Source organism: Ahaetulla prasina, chromosome 5 (genome assembly GCF_028640845.1).
Source record: "Ahaetulla prasina isolate Xishuangbanna chromosome 5, ASM2864084v1, whole genome shotgun sequence".
Classification (NCBI taxonomy): Eukaryota; Metazoa; Chordata; class Lepidosauria; order Squamata; family Colubridae; genus Ahaetulla; species Ahaetulla prasina.
The window spans coordinates 15,575,713-15,599,513 of NC_080543.1; the positions used below are offsets into that span (position 1 = coordinate 15,575,713).

Consider the following 23,801-nt stretch of genomic DNA (forward strand, 5'->3'; position numbering starts at 1 on the left):
AGAACCCAGATGCCCAATCCAATTACATCCAGGCTCCAACCTCACTATGAAGGCCCTGGGGAGAAAGCCAGCTCTTCGTGGCTTTCCAGAAGTTTAAAAGGGTGAGGTCTTAAGATGCTTTTTTCAAGAGGCAACTTGGACTTTCTGGTTTTTCTTTGAAGAGGTTTTGCTTCTCATCCAAGAAGCTTCTTCAACTCTGGATGAGAAGCGAAACGTCTTCACAGAAAAAGCAGAAAGTCCAAGTTGCCTCTTGATAAAAGCACCTTTGTGTTGTGTCTGCGCCCCCCGAACCGGCCCTGCTGCCAGAAAGTGACTTGGAACCGGGCCTGCTGCCAGAAAGTGACTTCGACAGTGAGGGGGAAGGGCCGTCAGGACTTAACTTGGGAGCACCGGCTTCCCTGGCTCAGCTCCAGGAGCCAGAAACAGGCCAGGTAGAAGAGATAACGAGGCCTCCATCCCCTGACTCTTCCCCCCCCCCAGGCCACACCTGCAGACCCAGCTGACGGCAATCAGGCTTGGTTGAACCCTAGGTTTCGTAGGCAGGAGAGGAGGGAACAACAGAAGCAAGGGTGGGGCAGGCCTAGGAAGTGCTGAGTCATGGAGCCACACCCCACAGGATATAAAAGGCAGCGAGAGCTGCTGTGTCTCTTTGTAACAGGCAAATCCACTGATTCAGCTGACGTTTGTTCCTGGGTGACTCACCAGCGTCGTGGAAGATAACAGAGGCTCTTGGCAGACGCTGGCTATTCTGCTGCCAGAGCTGATAGTGCTGGCTAATTAAGCCATCATCGGAAGGAGGCGAGGAGGACAGAACACTTTGGGACAACAATGACCTGGATGGCTGAAAATCTCCATAGACATTTAGTGAGGTCTTAATGTATCTCAAGGGGAAGAATGTTCCATAGGGATATGCCTCCTAAGTCACCCTAAGTGGAAACTTTTAAAGGAGAGGATCTGGAATATGTCTACTCTCAGTGGGACAGTTGAACAGCAAGTACAGCTGTTTTCTAATACACCTTTCCTTGTTGCTACAGAAATTTCTGGATACAAAGAGCACCTTACTGGAGATATGTTCCTCACTCCCCAAACTGATAAACTGTGGCCTGGAAAAAGCCCAATTGAGTCTTTACAGGAAGAAATAGATCTGCTGAGAACTATTTCTATGGCTGATGATAAAGAATTAGATTTTGGCCAAAGCCCGCGGAGTATGCAAGGATCATGCCATGATGAATTGACATGGAAAGCTAATGGTTTGTATGACTCAGGTGAGAAAAGTTCCCTTTTGAGAGACCGGTTCCTTTTTCAGCAGGAGCGGTGGTGGGTTTAAATTTCTTATCAAGTCAGTAACGGTAATCAAAATGAACACTCTGAAATATCCATGCCCGTATTTCTATGTTTTAGAAATATTCTGTAATCTGCCACGGAAAATTAATGAGCATTGTCATTGCTTTTAGAAAGCAATTAAGCTCCAACGACTGGTTATACGGTTTCCGCTCTTCATAGATATGCAAGGCAGAGGTGAAATCCAGCAGGTTCCGACAGGTTCTGGAGAACTGGTAGCGGAAATTTTGAGTAGTTCGGAGAACTGGCAAATGGGTAGGAATGGGGATTTTGCAATATCCTTTCCCCAGGAGTGGGGAGGGAATGGGGATTTTGCAATATCCTTCCCCTGGAGTGGGGTGGGAATGGAGATTTTGCAGTACCCTTCCCAACCACGCCCACCAAGCCATGCCCATAGAACCGGTAGTAAAAAAAAACTGAATTTCACCACTGGTGCAAGGACTTGGTACAGTCAAAAGTAAAATCTCGATAAAGGGGAATAAGAATATAGTGGATGAATTCTTCAAAAGATTTCACTGAAGACAGTAATTTTCCCTGTAAATAAATACTAGCACGGGGTAAGTCCTTGACTTATGACCACAATTGAGCCCAAAATGTTTGTTGCTAAGTGAACCAATTAAGTGGGTTTTGCGGGATTTGACAACCTTTCTTGCCATCATTGTTACGTTGTTTCATTAGCAACACAGTTGTTAAGTGAATCTGGCTTCCCCATTGATTTTGCTTCTCAGAAGGTCGCAAAACAGGATCGTGTCAAATATGAACCAGTTTCCTGGCGACCGAGTTTTTAATCACATGACCAGGCTGCAACAGTTATGTGAAAAATGGTCATACGTCACAATTATCAGCTGTGTTTTTAACTTCGGGTCACTAAACGAAGGGTTGTCAGTCAAGGACTACCTGTACCAATAGTTCTCCACTTAGAACAGTTCACTTAGTGACCATTCAGCGTTACAACAGCACAGAAAGAAGTTACTTAGGGCCATTCTTCACAGCTACAGCCTTTGCAGCATCTCCATGATCATGTGATCAAAATTCAGATGCTTGGGAAGTGGTTCAGGCTTATGACGGTTTGCAGTGTCTCAGGGTCATGTGATCCCCTTTTGCGACCTTTTGACAATCCAAGTCAATGGGAGAGCCAGATTCACTTAACATTGTCAACTGCAGTGATTCACTTTACCACTGTGGCAAGAAAGGTCATAAAATGAGGCCAAACCCACTTAACAAATGTCTCACTTAACAACAAAAATATTGTTAAAAAAATAAGGTTCTACATTTAGGCCAAAAAAAACAACGAAATGCACAGGTACCGTATATGTGGTACCTTGCTCAATAGTAGTACCTGTGAGAGGGATCTTGGAGTCCTAGTGGATAACCATCTAGATATGAGCCAGCAGTGTGCAGCTGCTGCTAAAAAAGCCAACACAGTTCTGGGCTACATAAACAGAGGGATAGAATCAAGATCACGTGAAGTGTTAGTACCACTTTATAATGCCTTGGTAAGGCCACACTTGGAATCCTGCATTCAGTTTTGGTCGCCACGATGTAAAAAAGATGCTGAGACTCTTGAAAGAGTGCAGAGAAGAGCAACAAAGATGATTAGGGGACTGGAGGCTAAAACATATGAAGAACGATTGCAGGAACTGGGTAATGTCTAGTTTAATGAAAAGAAGGACTAGGGGAGACATGATAGCAGTGTTCCAATATCTCAGGGGCTGCCACAGAGAAGTGGGAGTCGGGCTGTTCTCCAAAGGACCTGAGGGTAGAACAAGAAGCAATGATCAAAGAAAGAAGCAACTTAGAACTAAGGAGAAATTTCCTGACAGTTAGAACAATTAATAAGTGGAACGACTTGCCTGCAGAAGTTGTGAATGCTCCAACACTGGAAATTTTTAAGAAAATGTTGGATAACCATCTGTCTGAGATGGTGTAGGGTTTCCTGCCTGGGCAGGGGGTTGGACTAGAAGGCCTCCAAGATCCCTTCCAACTCTGTTGTTGTTATTGTTATTGTTATTGTTGGGCTCAATGTGGCTGTAAGTTCAGAACTACCTCTTCCATTGTAAGTAGATAACGTAAATAGATAACTAAAGTAATACCTTTAATTCCCATTTTTTTTAGGTAAACATTACTTTTTTTTTAGTCTACCTTAGTGTAAGTCAAAATTGTTGAAAGGCCCTATTTCTGAAGAATATCCTGCATTTATTTCTAAAGCCTATTTACTGTATTTTTCGGAGTATAAGACACACCTTAGTTTTTGGGGAGGAAAATAAGAAAAAAGCTGATTTACATGTGGATTGGTCTCCTGGAATACTCCCAATCAGCTGTTCCCAGAGGTGAATTTTAGCAACAGGTTCCTTGGTTATGAGCTCTGTGCCTTGCTTCTTTTTGCATTTTTTCCCTGCCTCTGAAACTCTGTTTCAGAAAAAATGTTTTTCTGCCTCTGAAAGCCTCCAAAACAGAACTTTAGAAAAAAAGCCTCTGAAGCTCTGGGAGCTTCTTTTCTGAAGCTCCGTTTGGGGCTTTTTTTTCTGAAGCTTCATTTTGGGCTTTTTTCGTGAAGCTCCGTTTGAAGCTCCATTTCTGATGCTTTTTTCAGTCTCTGAAACCTCCATTTGAGAAGCTGGGCGGGGCTACATTCAGAGTTTAAGATGCACCCAGATTTTTACCCTCTTTTTGGGGGGGGGAATGTGTGTCTTATACTCCAAAAAATACGGTAGATAATTTTTTATGTAAACATAGGAACACAACACTCAGAGCTCTCAAGCAATGTTTCTCAACCGTGGCAACTTCAGGATGTGTGGACTTCAACTCTCAGAATTCCCCAGCCAAAATGGGATTGAGGTTGAAGACAAATTGAAATTGCTTAGATGTACTGTATGTTGCAATTATTGTTGACTGTCACTTATAGAGTTACCGTATTTTTAAGAGTATAAGACACTCCAGAGTATAAGATTAGTTTTAATTAGCACATTAGTTTTTGGGGAGGAAAAACTACCAGCATCCATTGGTATTCATTCATGGCTAGCATCCTTGCAGCAAACAGCCAACAGTCTGGTCAGCTTCAGCACTTTATCGCAGCCTGATTTAGCATGAACAGCTGATTAGCGGTTGGATCGGCCTCCTGGCTGCGGGGATTGCCAGAGCCCATCGCCGCCTCCGCGTGACACGTTTTTGGCCTCCGCGCATCCCGTTTTTAGCCTTTGCACGCTCTGTTTTAGACCCATTTCAGGCTGCAGGGATCACCACAGCACATCGCCGCCTCCGCACGTTGCATTTTCAGCCGCTGCATGCCTCATCTTTGGCCTCCATATGTCACTTTTTTGGCCGGTTCCAGGCAGCGGGGATCAGCAGCGGCAGCGATCCCTGCAGCCTGGAACAGGTCTAAAAGGGGGCATTGGAAGCTGAAAACGTGACGCACGGAGGCCGAAAATGGCTGAAGGGGGGGGGGCGGTGGATGGGCGGGGCTTCAGCAACATTCGGTGTATAAGACACACCGCAATTTTCACCCACTTTTAGAGGGGATAAAAAGTGTGTTTTATACGCCGAAAAATATGGTATGTCTGTGTGACCACCTAGAGTTAAACTTGAGCGCATCATGACTTGCCACTTGCCAGCTGCTTCACATTGCTTCCTCTTTTTTTATATCCAGTCTACTCCAAAGAATGTACTTCTATAGATCGAAATTTCTCAAATTATTCTACTGACAATGGAAGAAGAGTTACATCTCCTGATCCATCGTTGAGGCCAAACAGCCAAGTAAGTCATAGAAACTAGTGCTTAGTATGTTATATAATTGTATCATTTACTTTAAACAATCTCCTTCTCTTTTAATCTTTGCATTTTAAATATTGCTCATTAGTACTCTGAACCTGGAAGTCACCTGAACGATACACTGTTCATGTTTTACATTCCATGTTACATAAGAAGCTCTAAGGAGCTCCATCTCACACTTTAACTTGCCTATATTTTCCATTACAATTTTCCTTTTTTTAAAAAAATATTTTTTTAGATGGCAAAAATAATACAGAAAAAATGGTATTATTTGATATTGTGATGACCCAGGGCATGACACAATGGCAACACAGCCACAGAACCAAAATGAGTCCCTTTATTATCACCAACTGTGCCCCCCAATGTTTCTTTCAACTCTCCAGCCTGGAGAGAGCTCTTCCACCAACCTGTCATAGTCTTTGGCTGGCAATACTTCACTCCCAAATGTTGTCAGCAGAAAACTTCTAATAAAAAATCCCAAGGCAAGACAAGGTAATTAATCCGGCAGGGCAAGCAAAATAAGGAATTCCACAAGTAAAGTAGCACAGCAGTAAATCAAGCCAGTTGGGAGGACGCCAGGATTCCAAGAAACACCAGATAAACTCAGCGTTTGTTCCTGACAAACACCCCTCCCATTTGCCTTTCCTTTTAAACTCCAGCAGCACCTGTGTCTTGTAAAGAGGATCAGGTCCCTTTCCTCCCTCGTAAGCCACGCAACCCACATTGCTCTCTTCTCCGTTCCTCCCTGCGCTGCCTAGGATGAGGAGGGGGTTGGCCTTGGTCTTCATCTGAACCCCCTCTCCCTTGTTCTACCTCTTCCCTGCTCGGTTCAGCCTGACTTTGCTCTTCCCTAGTTTTTTCCACAGCCAATGGATCCACTCTCACTCCCTGTCAGCCGTTCCTCTTCCCCTTCGGATTGAGACGCCGACAGGGGCATGACAGACATTATGTAAATAACAGAATGGAAGTACAGGGTCGTATTTAAAAGAATGTTAAGCTTTATTCCGATTTAATTAAGAAAGCCATTTCCAAAAAAACCTGCTACATTTCTTGAAAGCATTTTAAAAGACACACAGCTAAGACGTATTGCATTTTATATTATAATAGTACAAAATACAGATTTTTTTTATCATTTAATAGCCCTAAAAGTGTCTTGAATTGCTTTACTATTCTTCTGAGAGCCTCTTGTTCACCGTGGCTCTGTGATGAGAAATAGCCAAATATGAGCACTAAAATGATCAGCTGATCTGTGGTGCGTGATTTATATACTGTTCTGGGAAGCAATTCAAGTCTGAACCTGTGTTTGTGTGTTTGATGATTTATGAGTTTTTGTGTATGTGATGAATGAGTGTGTGAGTGTAAGGAGTCTGAGGAAGGGGGGATTTTGCTGGAAGTAGGGAGGGGGGAATGGGACAGAGGAGGAGAGCAAGAATGAGATTGACTGTTCTGAGCAGTGATGAACCTGACATGTACTGACAATTGAATACATGGAGGTTTCTACACTTGAACTGAGCTCAGAATGAAATACATTTTGATTCAGAGCACTTGCGATTGTAGTAATCAGTACTCATACACACGTATAATACTCTTGCCCCTAGGTAATACTTTCAAATGCGTGGTCTCCGAGTTTGTTAACGCCAACAACTTGTACACAGCAGGTAGCTCCTGGCTATTTTTCTTCAGTGACTCCTTCTGCGGCCAACTTTATAAAAAATTACAACGCAGATAATACTCTGGCTGGTAAAGGTAAGTGTTCTGTCCTCATGTTAGTCTGTGTGCAGCTCGACGTGCAGCTAAGCCCCACCTATCCTCCAATAAAACAGACCATGTGTGCGTAGATCTGGATGCTTTATTGAAAGAACAGGATATGGTGAAACTGGGGAAAATAGGGATACATACAATGAGAACCAAATACAAAATAGGCAGTTTTGAGTTACTGCTGAATATAATAATTAATAAATATAAATAATTTAAATCTCATATGCGGTGCTCTGGGTGTGGGATGTGGGTTTATCCTTGGATGACCAGGTGCCACAGATTAAGATGGATTCTTCTTTGTGCTTCTGCCTTTTCCAAATGCTAAAGGAAAATAGATTCTGGCTTCCCAGCATGCACTTGGTTTGAGAGTGTGGGCTGATCAGTAAAATGGGTTGGGTCAGCTTCAAACAAGGTACTTAGTATTTTGTCTCTCTGGCCACTAGATGGGGCTAGAGTGCAACAATAGTAAATAATGATCATATGTTAGGGCATATTTGTCCCTCTGCCACTAGATGGAGCTAGAGAGCAGCAACAGTATATAAAGGTTATATGCTGGGGCATGACAGTAAGTTTGTGGCAAGTTCAAATAAAATGACCTGGCCTCTTTATATATATATATATATTGCATAAATAAATTAAAAAATAGAATGAGCGAGAACTCAAAAGTGCTTTTTCAAAAGGCAACTGGACTGTTTTTTTCTCACCTGTCGGTACCTGTCCTTCCATTCCCGCCGCTGTCACAACCAATGAAGTTTCTTGGATGAGAAACCGAAGCACTTCTTCTTTTTCCTCAAGGGAAAAAAAAAAGACCAGCTGCATTTTGAAAAAGCACCTTTGAGATAACTATGACTGGGAGGTCTGAAAATCTCCACAGGCAGTGAACTAGAACCTATATTTATTTATTTATTTATTTATTGTTTGAATTTATATACCGCCCTATCTCCCAAAGGACTCAGGGCGGTTCACAGGCATATAAAAACATCAATATACAAATTAAAACAATCATTAAAAAACTTATTCTACTGCCCAATTAATTAAAAGTAAAAAATATAGATATTAAAATCAATTTAAAAACCCCTCTAAATTTAAAATCTAAAAAACTAAGCCAGTTGTGAAGCTCTACATCAGGGGTGTCAAACTCAATTTCATTGGGGACTGCATCACGGTTGTGTTTGACCTCGGGGGGTGGGGGGGAAGGGGAAGGGGCGTGGCCAGCACGTCACTCGTGTCGGAGGCGACTGTGGTAGCGAGGCTAGAGCTCTGCCAGCGAAAACTGGCTCCCAAGCTCCATTTTCGGCTGCGACGGCTTCCTGCAACCCTCTGCCAGCGAAAACGGAGCTTGGGACGGCCATCTGCAGGCCTCACGACCTCCATTTTCAGTTGCGATGGCTTCTTACAACCCTCTGCCAGTGAAAACGGAGCTTGGGACGGCCATCCGCAAGCCTCACAACCTCCATTTTCGGCTGCGACGGCTTCCTACAACCCACTGCCAGTGAAAACGGAGCTTGGGACGGCCATCCGCAAGCCTCACAACCTCCATTTTCGGCTGCGACGGCTTCCTACAACCCACTGCCAGTGAAAACGGAGCTCGGGACGGCCGCCTGTGGGCCTCATGACCTCCATTTTCAGCTGCGACGACCTCCTGCAGCCCTCTGCAGCCCTCCCAAGTTCCATTTTTTCTGGTGGAGGCACCACAGGCTGGTCCTTTGCTGTTTCCAGGGCTGCCCTGCATACCAGATCTAAGCATCCCGTGGGCTGCATTCCAGCCCCTGAGGCTTGAGTTTGACACCCCTGTTCTACCTGATATGAAAATATGAGCCATTAACCGCCCAGTTCTTGCAAATGGAAACGTTTGGGTTTATTTTTTGACTGGAATAAAGTTGAGAATTATTTGGAATTGCTTTGCAGAGTCCTGTGCAGCCAAGGAACAGATCAACCTTTTCAGCTTTCCAGCAAAGGAGAGCTCGAGCGTTGCTTCATTTCTACAAAAATCTGATGACTCCTCAAAGCATCCCAGTTCTCGCTTCTCTTTTGAAGAAATGGAGTACGATGGAAGCAAAATCCAGCAAATAATAAACAAATACCGAAAGGATTTCAGCTGGTCATCACTGAGTAATGTATCTTCTGGCCATGGTAATGGAATTAGAAGAAAATAAATGGAATATTCCAAAGCGTTCAGAAAAATTAACTCTCTTTTCCCCCTGCAATATACTGTTTCTACTATGTGTAGTGATTGGGATTATGGGAACGTCCCACAAATTTTATATCATACTGCGATGGAATCCCCCCCCCCGGGAGTTTCCTTGAATCTGCATGAAATACATCATCTTTTTTTAAAATATAATTTTTATTTTATTTTAATACAAACAATCCATCTTCCATTAAACAGTGTGTCATCTGGGTACAAATGTCTTGTGTAATAACAATTAAGATTCACACCCATGTTCATTATTTGTCTACTCTTAACTTGTTACTGATATAACATAACATATAGCATAGCATATCTAATACTGTAACAATCCTCTTAACTTATTTAATTCTATTGATATATTTTCTATATTTCAGTATTTACTTTTATTCCTAACTTTCATATTTATTCTCTAGCCATCGATAAAATAGTTCCCATATACTATAATATTCAGTTTGTTCCTTCTCTTTAATTGCAAGTGTTAATCTATTCATTTCTGCACAAATATTTTCCTAATCACATACTCAGCTGTAGGAATCTCTTCAGTTTTCCAATTTTGTGCAGATACAATTCTAGCTGCAGTTATTACATGGATAATCAGATATACATTGTCTTTACTATAAGTTTCTGGTAAAATCCCCAGCAAAAATATTTTGTGTTTCAAATCAATAGGTTGTTGTATCAGCTTCTCCAACCATGTATGTATTTTTGTCCAGAGAAATACACCATCTTGAGGGCATTGCTGTCCAATTACTAAATGATCTAGATATCCGGCATGGGCTTAGCCACCCCAGTAATTGCTCATACAGAATTTAATTTTATGCATAATTGTATTCATCACTCATGAAATGTGTTTTTAAAATAATTCACTGCTCTGAGGCTTTCTATTTTGATAGACACTTTATATGCTGTTTTTGTGAAATTTTTTTGTGTTAATACTGTATTCTGTTATGCAGTATGAAATACACACACACACACACACACACAAAATGTGTAGTGGATCAGCAAAATTGAAGTTACACAATAGACCTGAAGCTATGTGAGTGAAAAAATATTGTTTTAAAGCAGTGGTGGGATTCAAATAATTTAACAACCGGTTCTCTGCCCTAATGACCAGCTGGGTAGGCGTGGCTTGGTGGTCATGTGACCATGTGGGTGTGGCCAACTCAGCATCACTCACGTCGATGGGCGCTTCGCCTTAGCTGTTACAATGTAACAAGGGTTAATCAGAGAGGCAGTTTCTGTAAGCAGGGCAATAAAGATTAGGCTAGAAACAACACCAGAATGTTTCCTTCCTGCCTTCCTTACAGGATTAGCCCTGTAAAGTGGGAAAAAAACAAAATAAGATTTCTTCCAACAACCGGTTTTCCAAACTGCTTAGAAAGTTAACAACCGGTTCTCCTGAATAGGTGCAAATCGGCTGAGTCCCACCACTATTTTAAAGTCTCTCTGAATTTTGCAGTCTGGGAAAACTTGCATCGAGTTGGTAATTCCTGTTGACACAATATCAGATTTTTTTTTTTTTAGTATTGGCCGAATGTTCCTATTATTTACTCCACATATCGTTTTACTTCCAATTGTACGATTCCATCCCACTAGACAACTTGGTCATGCTAGGTTCATAGAGTTCCAATAGTGACTGCAATGTAACAATCCACAAATAAACATGTGTGGTACTGTCCGAAATTCCATTTCATTTGTTTTAGATCCAGCGGTTGGACTTGATGCTATTGATATTGAAAGAAATTTTCCAAATTTCCACCGTGAACTTTTTCAGCCTTTGAAACCGAGTTCTGACTTTGATCTCTGCTCAACTCTTTCTCAGTGCAGAATATCTCATAGCAGCAAAGACTTAAGCAAGGTATTTTTGAATAAAGAAAATTGAAATTACCGTGTTTCCCCAAAAATAAGACCGGGTCTTATGTTAACTTTTGCTCCAAAAGGGGCATTAGGACTTATTTTCTGGTTAGGGCTTATTTTGTGGGAAATATGGTACTAAATGCACCCATCTGGCTGACAATCTTAACTGGGGCTTATTTTGGGAGTAGGGCTTATATTACAAGCATCCTGGAAAATCATTTTAGGGCTTCTTTTCCAGTTGGGTCTTATTTTTGGGGAAACAGGTTATTCTTTTGAAAAGTCAGCTCTGGTTTAATTATCTTCAAAAGTACATTCATTATGGCAAATAGGTAACTAAGGTTGTTAGTTAAACAACTAACAGTGTCCTCGACTTAACAACAGTTAATTTAGTGACCATTCAAAGTTACAACAGCACTGGAAAAAATGACTTACGACCATTTTTCACACTTGCGACCACTGAAGCCATCCCCATGGTCACGTGATCAAAATTCAGCTGCTTGGCCACTGACTCACATTTATGACTGTTTCAGTGTCCCCTGGGGGGTGTGTGTGTCATGTGACTCACCTTTTATGACCTGACAAGCAAAGGGGAAGCCAGCTTCACTTAACAAGCGTGTTACTAATTTAATAACTGCAGTGATTCACTTAACAATCGCGGCAAGAAAGATCCTAAAATAGAGCAAAACCCACTTAACTATCTTGCTTAGCAACATAAATTTGAGGCTCAGTTATGGTCGTACGTTGAAGACTACCTGTAACTATGTAATCTACGTATCTATCTATGTATTTATGTCACAATGAAGTATACAACATGGTTGTATAATGGACTAACAGTTTTGTTGCTACATAATGGTTGCAAAACTGTTCTGCCACCATTTCAATCCCAGTTGTTCAGATTCTACCAAATCATTAGTAGCACTAGAACTCTATATGCTAAGATGAGAAAACTCCAACAGTTTTTAGCCACCTGTCATGAAATGTTCATGCTGCACTTTTATTCACCCCTCATGCATTTTCATTCTGTAGGTTTCAGATTTATCTAAGAGTCAATATTTAACATCTTCTACCATAGAAGAAGGAAGGAACAATACTTTATTTCTTAGCATGGGAAACCTAAGCAATTCTCAGCTAAAGGGACAAAGTGATGAAAGGATGAATCAGCCAAGGCAAGGTAATTGTTTACTCACTTGGTCTTTATAGTCGGAGGAAAAATGTTTTTAAAAATAAAAATTTCCTGTATTTACAAATGGGAGAATATTTGAATAGGTGCTGGCCTATGTCTATTAAACTTTCAAATTTAGATTCCGAAGGTTCAGTTTGATTCATGCTTCTCTGATTTTTCCCAGCAAAGATATTCATTCATTCATTCACTCACTCCCTGATTTGATTTCTATAGCTACCTATTTCAGCAAAGGACTCTGGGCGGCTCACCTCAGAAACATACAGTATATTAAATTACAATCTTAAAAACATTTTAAAACAATAGAACAATATTATTATATTATATATCTGTTATATAAGAGCCGAGGTGGCGCAGTGGTTAGAGTGCAGTACTGCAGGCTAATTCAGCTGATTGCTAGCTGCAGTTGGGCAGTTCAAATCTCACTGGCTCAAGGTTGTCTCAGCCTTCCATCCTTCCGAGGTGGGTAAAATGAGGACCCAGATTGTTGGGGGCAATAGGCTGAGTCTAAACCGCTTAGAGAGGGCTGGAAAAGCACTATGAAGTGGTATATAAGTCTTAAGTGCTATTGCTATATTGCTAAGCAAGATACAGAAGACACATTTGATGACAAACCAATTATTAGCTGAACTGATTGTTTTGTTTGCGTCACATGGTTTCCATGATGTGTGCATTTGGCATTAAAGATGCTGAGCTTGTGAGCGGGAAAGCTGACAGCCCAGGTTCGAAACCTGAGCGCTGCGCAACAGGGTGAGCTCCCGTTCCTTGCCCCAGCTCCTGCCCACCTAGCAGTTCAAAAGCGTGCAAATGTGAGTAGATAAATAGGTACCACTTCGGTGGGAAGGTAGCAGCATTCCATGAACCCTCAGCATATAGCCCTGCTGGCCACATGACCACCCGACAACGCTGGCACCCTTGGCTAAGAAACGGAGATGAGCACTCCCCCTTAGGGTCAGGCACGACCAGACAGGGAAACCTTTACCTTACTGAGAAATAATCATTATGACTTGGTTAATCAGATTCTATATCTTAGGAGGGGAAAAAATTTTCGGTGGGGAATTATAGTTTAGTACCATGTTTTCCTGAAAATAAGACTGGGTCTTATATTAATTTTTGCTCCAAAAGATGCATTAGGAATTATTTTCCGGTTAGGTCTTATTTTCGGGGAAATGCGGTCCTAAAAGCGTCCGGCTGTTTGATGATCTTAACTGGGGCTTATTTCTGGGGTAGGGCTTCAATTACGAGCATCCTGAAAAATCATGCTAGGGCTTATTTTCTGGTTCGGTCTTATATTTGGGGAAACACAGTAGTAGAGAGTAATTTATTTTCTTTTTTCAGTCTCTCAGAACTTGAAGGTTCTGGTAAGGCCTTTGATTGAGAATCTTGAATGAAGCAACCATCTGGCTTTAGATGAGAAGATGGTCTGACCTGGTGGAAAGCTACTTTATTTATTTTTTAGTACAAATAATAATTGCTCTGTCCTCTGCTTTGATTGTCTAAAACTTCAGTAATGTTCTGAATTTATGCATACTTAACCTCACCTAAAAACAATTGTCTGCCACTTCACAGCTGTTCAACTTGTTGCCGAAGAATTGACCGAACCCCTGTCTCTGGGAAGTACCTTGCACAATAATTTTGGTAGATCCGAAGCCTTTAGTTTCAACTCTGAAGGAAATCTTGAGCTAAACAAGGACTATGTTGAGGATCCTGTTGTTATTTCATCCGAGATTGGATCATGTGAAGACCTGCGGGATGACAGCGACTTTCGTTATTTCTGTTCATCCGTTGAAAACTTTCGCAGCCTTACTCCGGTTGAAGATCAGATCTCCATGTACGAGATGATTCCGAGTTTCAGCCCAAGGAAAAGTACTCACGAGAGGACAGAATCAGCAAAAGAGGACACGAGCTCGACGACAGAGAGCCTCTGCTTCGTTGAACTAGCCGCAATGTCGTTTAACAAAAAGAATGAAACGGAGACCAGGAACAGATTGGTAGAAACTGACGTCGCACAATGTGATCTAAATTCCACGCGAGGGCAGAGTTTTCCAACATCAAAGGTTCTTCTGGGTTGCCTTCAAGAAATGAACTCTGGCGGTCCCTTTCAGAATTCTGCTGAGGAAAATATCAGTCAGCCCGCCATGTTTCCACAACTAAATAGGGATGCTATCCAGGCTAAAAGCTTGGATTCCCGTTTGTCACAGTGCAGCAGCATCCCTGTTTGGGTAAGACTAAGCGATCTGAGATGGAAATGATTTAAATCGGGGGGGGGGTCAAACTCAAGGCCTGGGGGCCAGATCCGGCCAGCGGGGTGTTTAGATCTGGCCCGCAGGGCTGCCCAGAAAATAGCGAAGAACTGGCCTCAGCGTCTGCCAGCGAAAACGGGCTCCTGAGCTTCGTTTTCGGCTGCAACAGCCTCCTGCAATCCTCTGCCGGTGAAAACGGAGCTCAGGAGGGGCGCATGCGCCACTGGCAAAGGATTGCAGAAGGCCGTGGCAGCTGAAAACGGAGCTCGGGAGCCCGTTTTCGCTGCCAGAGCGCTCAGGGCACATAGGCGCCCCACAAGAGTGACCTCGAGCTGCCCCCGGAGATCAAACGCAACCCTGATGCGGCCCTCAATGAAATTGAGTTTGATATCCCTGGTTTAAATCCAGTAAATCAAATTGAAGCTGTTCTGCTTAGAGGGGACATTAAATGCATTGTTTTTCAGCTAACAAAAGCCGTTTAGCCTAATTAAAACATAAAGGAGTATAGTAGTACATAAAGGTATAAAAATAACACTCTTTTAATTTACAAATGCGAGAAGAAAGAAATCAATAGACAGAGGCTAAATAAGGTAAGAGCTAAACTGATTTCCCTAAGAGGAAAGTCCATGATGGGGTATTGCCCAAGTGACAGTCCTATTCCCTCAACTTTAGCTCTTTTGGCGGTATGGCTCATGATACGACCTTTTGCCCTAAAGCAGGAGTCTCCAACCTTGGCAACTTTAAGACCTGTGGACTTCAACTCCCAGAATCTCCAGCCAGCATGGCTGGCTAAGGAATTCTGGGAGCTGAAGTCCACAAGTCTTAAAGCTGCCAACTTCGGAGACTTCAGCCCTAAGGGTTGGGATAGAATGATGCATTCTTGAACAAATGCTTGTCTCTGGCAGGCAAAATGTGTGTTTTTGTAGAAATTACAATTATTTACTGTTTCCTGTAATTAATTTCTTAGGAGACCCTTACAGGGAGAGGCATCATGGAAGAACCGGACCTGACTCTAGTAAGCTCTAATGACATCAGCACTGCAGAATCAGAGCTTATACCCAGTGATCATTTTGAAGTTAAGGACTGTCCCCAGGTAAAAAGGTGGAGTGGAGAATAGACACATTTTGATTTGACCAGATTAATTATAAATTTCTAAAAGATGGTAGAATCATAACGAATGGAGTGCTTTGAATTTGCAGGCCATTTTGCTGCTTAATAATAATTGACAAACTGATTACAATAACAATTGAGACCAGGATTGTTGCCACTAAGGAAAATGGGACATTGTGTGACCACATCCCTTAGCGACGGCAATCCTGGTTGCTGCTGTAACCTTAAAATGCACCACTTGAGTTGAGGAAGGCTAGAGAGCGCCTGAAAGTTGGACCATAAGAAAGGCTGAGCGCCAAAGAATTGAGGCCTTTGAACTCTGGGGCTGGAGAAGACTCCTGCGAGTCCTTTGGACTGTAAGGCGAACAAACTGGTCAGTCCTAGAGGAGATCAACCCTGATTGCTCTTTAGAAGGTCAGATCCCGAAGATGAAACTCAAATACTTTGGCCACCTAATGAGAAGGAGGGACTCACTGGAGAAGAGCCTAATGCTGGGAAAGACAGGGCAAAAGAAGAAGGGGACACCAGAGAATGAGGTGGCTGGATGGAGTCACTGAAGCAGTCGGTGTGAGCTTAAATGGACTACAGAGGATGGTAAAGGACAGGAAGGCCTGAAGGAATGTTGTCCATGGGGTTGCGATGGGTTGGACATGACTTCACAGAGAGCGCCTGGGAGACCCAGTACAAGCTGTGCAGGCAGCGGGCTGCATTAGGCAGGAATGACTTATAACCATCCCTAACAGCTTTGACTTCACTTGTGGAAAACCCCAGGGAGCTTCATATGACCATGGCTCCCGAATGAGCCAGCCACCCAGGTTGACTGGATCGTGTGACTGCAGGGCTGTTGCAACAACTGAGACTTAAGGAATTAGTTGTATATATTTTTTCAGCACTGAACCATCACTGAACAAATAGATGTAAGCTGAGAACTACCCATAATTAATGCCCTGAGGTCATTATATTCCAATTAAAAAGTTCTTTTTTTAAAACTTCAACTATTCTTTATTTTAGATGTGTATGCTTCCTTTTAGGGGTTTTGTTCTTTCTAATGCATCAACCGTTACTATGCCAACACCACCTTACTTACCGTATTTACATATTATTTTTTTGACAGAGCAGAGGATTTTTCCCATTGAATCCAGAAGTGGATGAATTTCTCACTCAGCTGGACTATCCACCAATAACTCCAAGTCTCCCAAACTATCCGGATCAAAATTCCAAGCCAAGAGGTATGCGGTATATTGCAAGTATATGAGTATAAATCAGAGCCTCTTGATACAGAATGGAATGGAATGGAATAGAATAGAATAGAATAGAATAGAATTCTTTATTGGCCAAGTGTGATTGAACATACGAGGAATTGGTCTTTGGTGTATATGCTCTCAGTGTACATAAAAGGGGAAAAAAAGACGAAAAAAATACATTCATCAAGAATCAAAAGATACAACACTTATTGATAGTCATAGGTTACTAATAAGCAATCAAATCATACTAGGAAAGAACAGAGCAATATAAATCGTAAAAATATAAGCAACATGGGTATAGTCATAAGTGGGAGGAGATAGGTAATAGGAAGGATGAGAAGAATAATAGTAATATACTCTTAGTAAATAATTTGACAGTGTTGTGGGAATTAGTTGTTTAGCAGAGTGATGGCATACACTCTGATAGAATAGAATAGAATAGAATTTTTATTGGCCAAGTGTGATTGGACACACAAGGAATTTGTCTTGGTGCATATGCTCTCAGTGTACATAAAAAAAAAAGATACGTTCATCAAGGTACAACATTTACAACACAATTGATGGTCAATATATCAATATAAATCATAAGGATTGCCAGCAACAAGTTATAGTCATACAGTCATAAATGGAAAGAGATTGGTGATGGGAACTATGGAAGATTAATAGTAGTGCAGATTCAGTAAATAGTCTGACAGTGTTGATGGAATTATTTGTTTAGCAGAGTGATGGCCTTCGGGAAAAAACTGTTCTTGTGTCTAGTTGTTCTGGTGTGCAGTGCTCTATAGCGTCGTTTTGAGGGTAGGAGTTGAAACAGTTTATGTCCTGGATGCGAGGAGTCTGTAAATATTTTCACGCCCCTCTTCTTGATTCGTGCAGTATACAGGTCCTCAATGGAAGGCAGGTTGGTAGCAATTATTTTTTCTGCAGTTCTAATTATCCTCTGAAGTCTGTGTTTTTCTTGTTGGGTTGCAGAACCGAACCAGACAGTTATAGAGGTGCAAATGACAGACTCAATAATTCCTCTGTAGAACTGAATCAGCAGCTCCTTGGGCAGTTTGAGCTTACTGAATTGGCGCAGAAAGAACATTCTTTGCTGTCCTTTTTTAATGATGTTTTTGATGTTAGCTGTCCATTTGAGATCTTGCGATATGATAGAACCTAGAAATTTGAAGGTTTCTACTGTTGATACTGTGTTGTCAAGTATTGTGAGAGGTGGAAGTATTCAGTGATATTCAGTGATATTCAGAGATGATAGCAGCTTAAATTAAAAACTGTAATACTCAGGCATATAATACAGGCAGTCCTCCACTTATGACAACTGAGGCCAGGATTTATGTTGCTAGATAAGAAATTTGTTGAGTTTTGCCCCTTTCTATGACTTTTCTTGCCACATTTGTTAAGTGAACCATTGCAGTTGTTAAATTAGCGTGGTTAACATGGTTGTTATGTCAATCTGGCTTCCCCATTGACTTTGCTTGTCCGAAGGTCGCAAAAGATGATCACATGATCTCAGGATACTGCAACTGTCATAAATATGAACCAGTTGTCAAGCATCTGAATGCAAATCACGTGACCATAGGAATGTTGCAAATGGTCGTTAAGTGTGAAAAATGATCATAAAGTCACTTTTCATTTCCATTGTAACTTTGAATGCTCACTAACTGAATCATTGCTGAGGACTAGCCGTAGACTTGTGAATGAAGGCAAGTACACATGTCCCAGGATTTTGCAGGATCCAATCCGAGTCCATCACCAGGACCAAAGGTTTATTCTTTTGGGTTCATGCTGGAGCCCATCTTCAGGGAACTTCTCTCTCTCCAGAATGTGTGCATTGGGCTCTTCTAGGTGCTGTATTTATATGGTGCCTGGTTGTGTGTAGCTTTTAGTTATTAATTAGGGGGTTGATGGCTAGCTATTAAGTCAGCTTCTAGAGAGAGGGGTTCTCTGAGGAAGCAGTGTCATTGTCCGCAGTCTTGTATAGACCTCCCAAAAAAAGGAATTTTAGTAAGATGGCGTTACTCATTCTCTTCTAAAAAATATGTTATTAACCACTCCTGTATCAAGATCTCATTGAATCCCTGTATCCCTTCTCAGTAAAGGAAGAATGCACCAAGCACATTAAATAGACTGGCTTAAATACACTTGCATGCTTTTGGATTCAGAGCGTGCTTTTGTGGGTTCAATCTTCCACAAAGCCTGACCATAATGTTTCTAGGATCTGGCCCTTGTTACTATGCAAAAGGCTTTGAACTCAAAAGCTATGCTAGAAATGTTCCAGGCATGAAAGAGCACAGATTTGGGGTTGGAAAGTGGTTCAACAAACTGTTTTGTGTTCGCACAACTGTTTCAGGCCCCAAATATGTGCATTTAAACATTTGTACACCCATTAGCTATTCCTGATGAGGTGTCTGGTCATTGTCCCTTATTTTCCATATGTTAAATCAGGAGTAGTCAGCCTTTTTATACCTACCGCCCACTTTTGTATCTCTGTTAGTAGTAAAATTTTCTAACTGCCCACCGGTTCCACAGTAATGCGCTGTGTATCGTCGTCTGCGCATGCCTCTCGCGCATCGTGGATTGGGTTTGGGGGTGGGCGCCGGCTACCAGCTCTGCTTGTCTGTTACAGCTGGGTGGTGTGGGGGGAGATGCGCGAGCTATTCTGGGACGAGGCTCTTTTGTTTGCGGTCGCACTATAGCGCCATTTAATTTCACTTACGTAACGTGAACTAAACTTATGCGCGGGCGACACAAATAGTATATTTTCAGAAGTTTAAATTGTCATGGTGAATTTTATGAAAACCTAATGAAAATGTTTTTAAATAATGCTATGAAATTTTTTAAAAAAGTCAATTAAATTAAAAAAAGGAAAGTGCTTCAGTATCGGACAAAACCCCTACCGCCCACCATGAAAGCTGGAACGCCCACTAGTGGGCGGTAGGGACCAGGTTGACTACCACTGTGTTAAATGGTTATGCTCTGTAAAAGTCATCTGCATTTCCAAAATGTTTCTTGCCTTCAAACTTATTGTTTACTCAGTGTGTTATATATTTTTTGAAAATAACCATGCCTTGTGGGGCTGACATTGAGATTGTTGAAAATCACAGTTCCCGTTTGTAAAAATGCATCTTTTTTTCCTCCTCCCCACAGTTATATTGTCAGAGCTTGCACCTGTCCATGGCAGCCTGCAGGAATCGTTTTTGAAGCAGAAGAAAGATTTCATTGAGAGATCTTTGAAAAGGGTAGAGAAAGTAAAAAACCGACACCGGAGCCCTGAAAAGACCCAGTCTAAGGAATTACCGCTGAAAAAAGCACAACTCCATAAACGAAAAGGAAACCAGGCACCTCTTGGTAATTGTCAGCAAACAAGTATAAATTGAGGGAGAGGAGTGTGGAATGGGAACAGTCGTTTAGAACAAGGATCTCCAACCTTGGCAACTTTAAGCCTGGCGGACTTCAACTCCCAGAATTCCCCAGCTAGTTTTGCTTTGCTGGCTAGGAAATTCTGGGAGTTGAAGTCCGCCAGGCTTAAAGTTGCCAAGGTTGGAGACCCCTGGTTTAGAAGAAACCCCTGCTTCTGGCCTTTGCTATCAACATCCAAATAATAAATTGCTTAAAATTAATTTGGGAATGTTGTGATTTGTAAACATTTTGAGGCGAGTGGGTGTGTGTGTGCAGGAACAACACGGGCAACCCATCCCCCAAGTGTTTCTATAGTTGTTTTCGTGCCTCAGTTTTATGCAAACGTTGGGAGGAATTGCTTTGACCTCTTATCTTTCCTGTCCTGAAAGATTTCTCTTAAGTTAAGCCTTGTTGCGTTTCATGTGTCCTGCTTGGATTCAAGGGGCAGCGGTCAATCTTTTGAAGAAAGGGGAAGGAAAAAAATGCTCTCCGCTCAACAGGAAAGCGGGCGCGGCACAAAGGCAACAACGGACTTCAAGGTATTGTACCTTCCCTCAACTTCTGAGAAATTAAACCACGATACTTTTTAACAAGCCGTGTCATTTTATCCAGAAAACTGCCTTTTGAGTTTGGCTTTGCAGGCCATAATCGGCACCTTGAATTGCCCCTGAAGCATACTGGCAATTGGTTGAAGCTTATAAAAGGTGTCACATCAACACGTTGTGTATTTATTTGATTTCCATGGTTGCCCATCTCATTTTTATTTTGTTCTACACACCTACAGTAAAACATGAAAGGCACAATATAAAGCAGCCAATAAAAAAAGAAAGTGCAAGCCATAATTTGATCAGCCAACCAGCCAGATGAGTTCTATATATATCCAGGGCCCCACACATTTGGCATAAAGGCCTTACAAAAGCCCAGCAGGGACAATGCCAATGTAATCTTAGGGAGGTGGGGGGTGATGCACCAAGGAGCAGGAGAGGCAGCAGAAAAGGCTCTCTTGGATCACACCAGCTGAGTGTTTGGAGAAGGCTCTTCCTGCCAGATTGGGTACAACAGGTAGAAACAATTGGAGAGGGTTGGTCCCAGTTGGTGGAATGCTGCCAGTTTAACAACCGGTTTGGTGAGCGCGTGTGTGCTTAAGGCGCTTGCGCGCAGTGCTAAAAATGGAGCACTTAGAAGCTCAGCTGCTTACCTTCCAAGTCAGCAATGGTAAATAGAACAGCGAGGGGTGGGTGGGAATCAGCTGTGCCATGCAGTTTGAGATGAGCTACAAAGCAGGAAATAAAGGACAGGATAGGGCAGGTGGGCGGGGCCAACTGATAGACAGAACCGGCCCAAACCGGCTGAATACCACCTCTGGTTGGTCCCATTGTATTTCCACAAGGAAGTCTGGCTCTTAGGTCTAGAACAGGGATCTACAACCTTAAATACTCAAGAGCCATTTGGACCCGTTTCCCATAGAAAACACTGGGAGCCACAAAACCTTTCCTGTGCCTATTTCTTGAGCGGGAGCCACAAAACTAGCATATGCACTTGAATTAAACATTCTGTTTTCTTCTGAAACTTTTCTTTTCTTGGATTTATCCATGGTTGGCCTACTGGGAGGTTGAAAAGCTCAATAGATCATGTGTCGGTTGGTGTCACACATTGGTGGTTGTGATTCATATTTTGAGTGACAGGGAGCTGCAGCAGAGGGATGAAAGAGCCACATGGGGCTCCAGAGCCACGGGTTGCTGACCCCTGGTCTAGAACTACTATTTGTCTTGACTGCTGATGTCTTGACTAGAGATTGGAAATTTCCTCGAAACACTACTTTTGCCTTTTGAATAATTTACTGGTAACTGGAACAGTTTTCTATTTTTTGGCAGACTGTATAATAATCTGGCGGAAGTGAAAAACAGAAAGGAAGAGAAAGACAGAAAAGAAATTTACGCCAAGAACAGGGAAAGAGCAAAAGAATTTCAAAAGGTAAAACATCTGCAACACACTGGAATATTCCATCCCAGGATCTAATTTAAAAAAAAACCCACACCTCTACATTTTGTTATTTGTTCTTTTAATTGTGAATCAGACAGACTGAAAGTTTAAGTATTGACTTAAAAATCATATTTAGCATGAGAAGAATTCTTCCTGCTTGCAATTCAGAAAATTACATGTGGTTGGCAGGAAGTAAAATCATTTTAATACCACGTTGTTCCTTGTTGTGTCCCAACTATATTTAAAAAGCAGCTGTTATGTCGTTCCATGTGAGTAGTTCATGAAATATACCAGTATAAATGATAGAATGTGTTAATACCCCAGCGAACAGTGAATAGTTTGAGGTTGTAATGGTGCTAAACAAGTGGCACTTACAACCAGTTCTCAAAGTTCCAGTCACCACACCTTAAGGATTACCATTTGTAACTTTCCCTGCCAGTTTCCCACAAGCAAAGTCAGTGGGGAAGCCTGCAAGTTGCTTCTGGCACTTTTTCTCCTGAGCCCTGGAATGCAAAAATCCAGGGATCTCGTACTCCACTCTCGCACCACCAGTAACATGCAATTGCCACAGCACTTTCCACTTTTTTTTTTTTATTTGAATTTATATCCCGCCCTTCTCCGAAGACTCAGGGCGGCTTACACTGTGTTAAGCAATAGTCTTCATCCATTTGTATATTATATACAAAGTCAACTTTATTGCCCCCAACAATCTGGCTCCTCATTTTACCTACCTTATAAAGGATGGAAGGCTGAGTCAACCTTGGGCCTGGTGGGACTTGAACTTGCAGTAATTGCAAGAAGCTTACCTTCCAGCCTCCTTTGGAGCTACTTCCAACTGGCTTCCCTACTGACAGCTTGTGGGAAGCCAGCAGGAAGTTGGAAGTCAGTCATCTTGCTTAGCAATGTAGCTTTTTTTGTTTTCACGACAGCAATGAGAACTGATGGGTTTGCCATTGCTAAGTGATGTGATCATGTCACTTGCACTTTAGAAACAACAATCGCTTCGCAATTCCAGTCCCAGTTTTCATTAAACAAAGGCTACTGGTTATTTAAAAGCAGAGCAGGTAATATCCCCCAAAATTACCCACAAATCATTGTAAGCTGCCCAGGAGTTTGACTGCAGATCTTTTTGTCACAAATCACCTGTGCCACATTTTGGTCACTTTTAAACTTTGAAGTGCTATTGCTATTATATTATATATAATATATCAGATTATTTTCTTTCCTCTTTCTTTGCAGAGAACATTGGAAAAACTACGAGCCAGAAAAATCAATTTGAAAACCTAGTTATTTTGCAGATGTCCCACCAACAGAGGATAATTTATCAGCATTGTATTTGAGGTCTCCGCAATAATTAAATTATGTGGCAGAATTTGAGATAATTCACATTTGGTATGGATGTATTTGCAAAATGCCCAATGCTGTGTATAGACCATTGTTGTCTCAAATTATGGCTTTTCAGCTCGAAAGGTTTTTATTTTCAAATGTCACGTATTTGCTTTTTGTACTACTGTTTTACCTATTTATAATAAAATATTTGCAAAAATGTAAATTGACAAATTATTCAAAAGCCATTCTTTTCCGCTTGCATTTAAAAATTTGTGCCCATCAGCAGAATGGGGCGGGGAGATTTATTGTCAGCCTCCTGCCAAACGACCCAGAAGATAGAGAATGAAAATTGTTGAAGACTAGCTAGGTACCAGGTGCCACTAAGAGAAAACCCCTGA

General features: G+C 41.9%; 1 protein-coding gene and 1 non-coding gene across 2 annotated transcripts in view; both read left to right on the top strand.

Moving 5' to 3' along the window:
- The window catches only part of CEP295 (centrosomal protein 295), a 64,813-nt gene extending 41,193 nt beyond the window's left edge, over positions 1–23,620 (top strand). The window contains exons 17-29 of the mRNA XM_058185137.1: positions 1,035–1,265; positions 4,988–5,094; positions 6,708–6,855; positions 8,776–9,000; positions 10,762–10,916; positions 11,942–12,086; positions 13,665–14,317; positions 15,306–15,431; positions 16,563–16,677; positions 19,840–20,040; positions 20,534–20,630; positions 21,966–22,065; positions 23,314–23,620. Coding sequence (XP_058041120.1) covers positions 1,035–1,265; positions 4,988–5,094; positions 6,708–6,855; positions 8,776–9,000; positions 10,762–10,916; positions 11,942–12,086; positions 13,665–14,317; positions 15,306–15,431; positions 16,563–16,677; positions 19,840–20,040; positions 20,534–20,630; positions 21,966–22,065; positions 23,314–23,361 — 2,351 coding nt within the window. The 3' untranslated portion in view covers positions 23,362–23,620. The remainder of the gene's footprint in view (positions 1–1,034; positions 1,266–4,987; positions 5,095–6,707; positions 6,856–8,775; positions 9,001–10,761; positions 10,917–11,941; positions 12,087–13,664; positions 14,318–15,305; positions 15,432–16,562; positions 16,678–19,839; positions 20,041–20,533; positions 20,631–21,965; positions 22,066–23,313) is intronic.
- Positions 6,307–6,388, top strand: LOC131200325 (small nucleolar RNA U2-19). Its single transcript, XR_009155590.1, has one exon. It is a non-coding gene; the product is annotated as a small nucleolar RNA U2-19 (small nucleolar RNA).
- Positions 23,621–23,801: the final 181 nt, after the last annotated feature.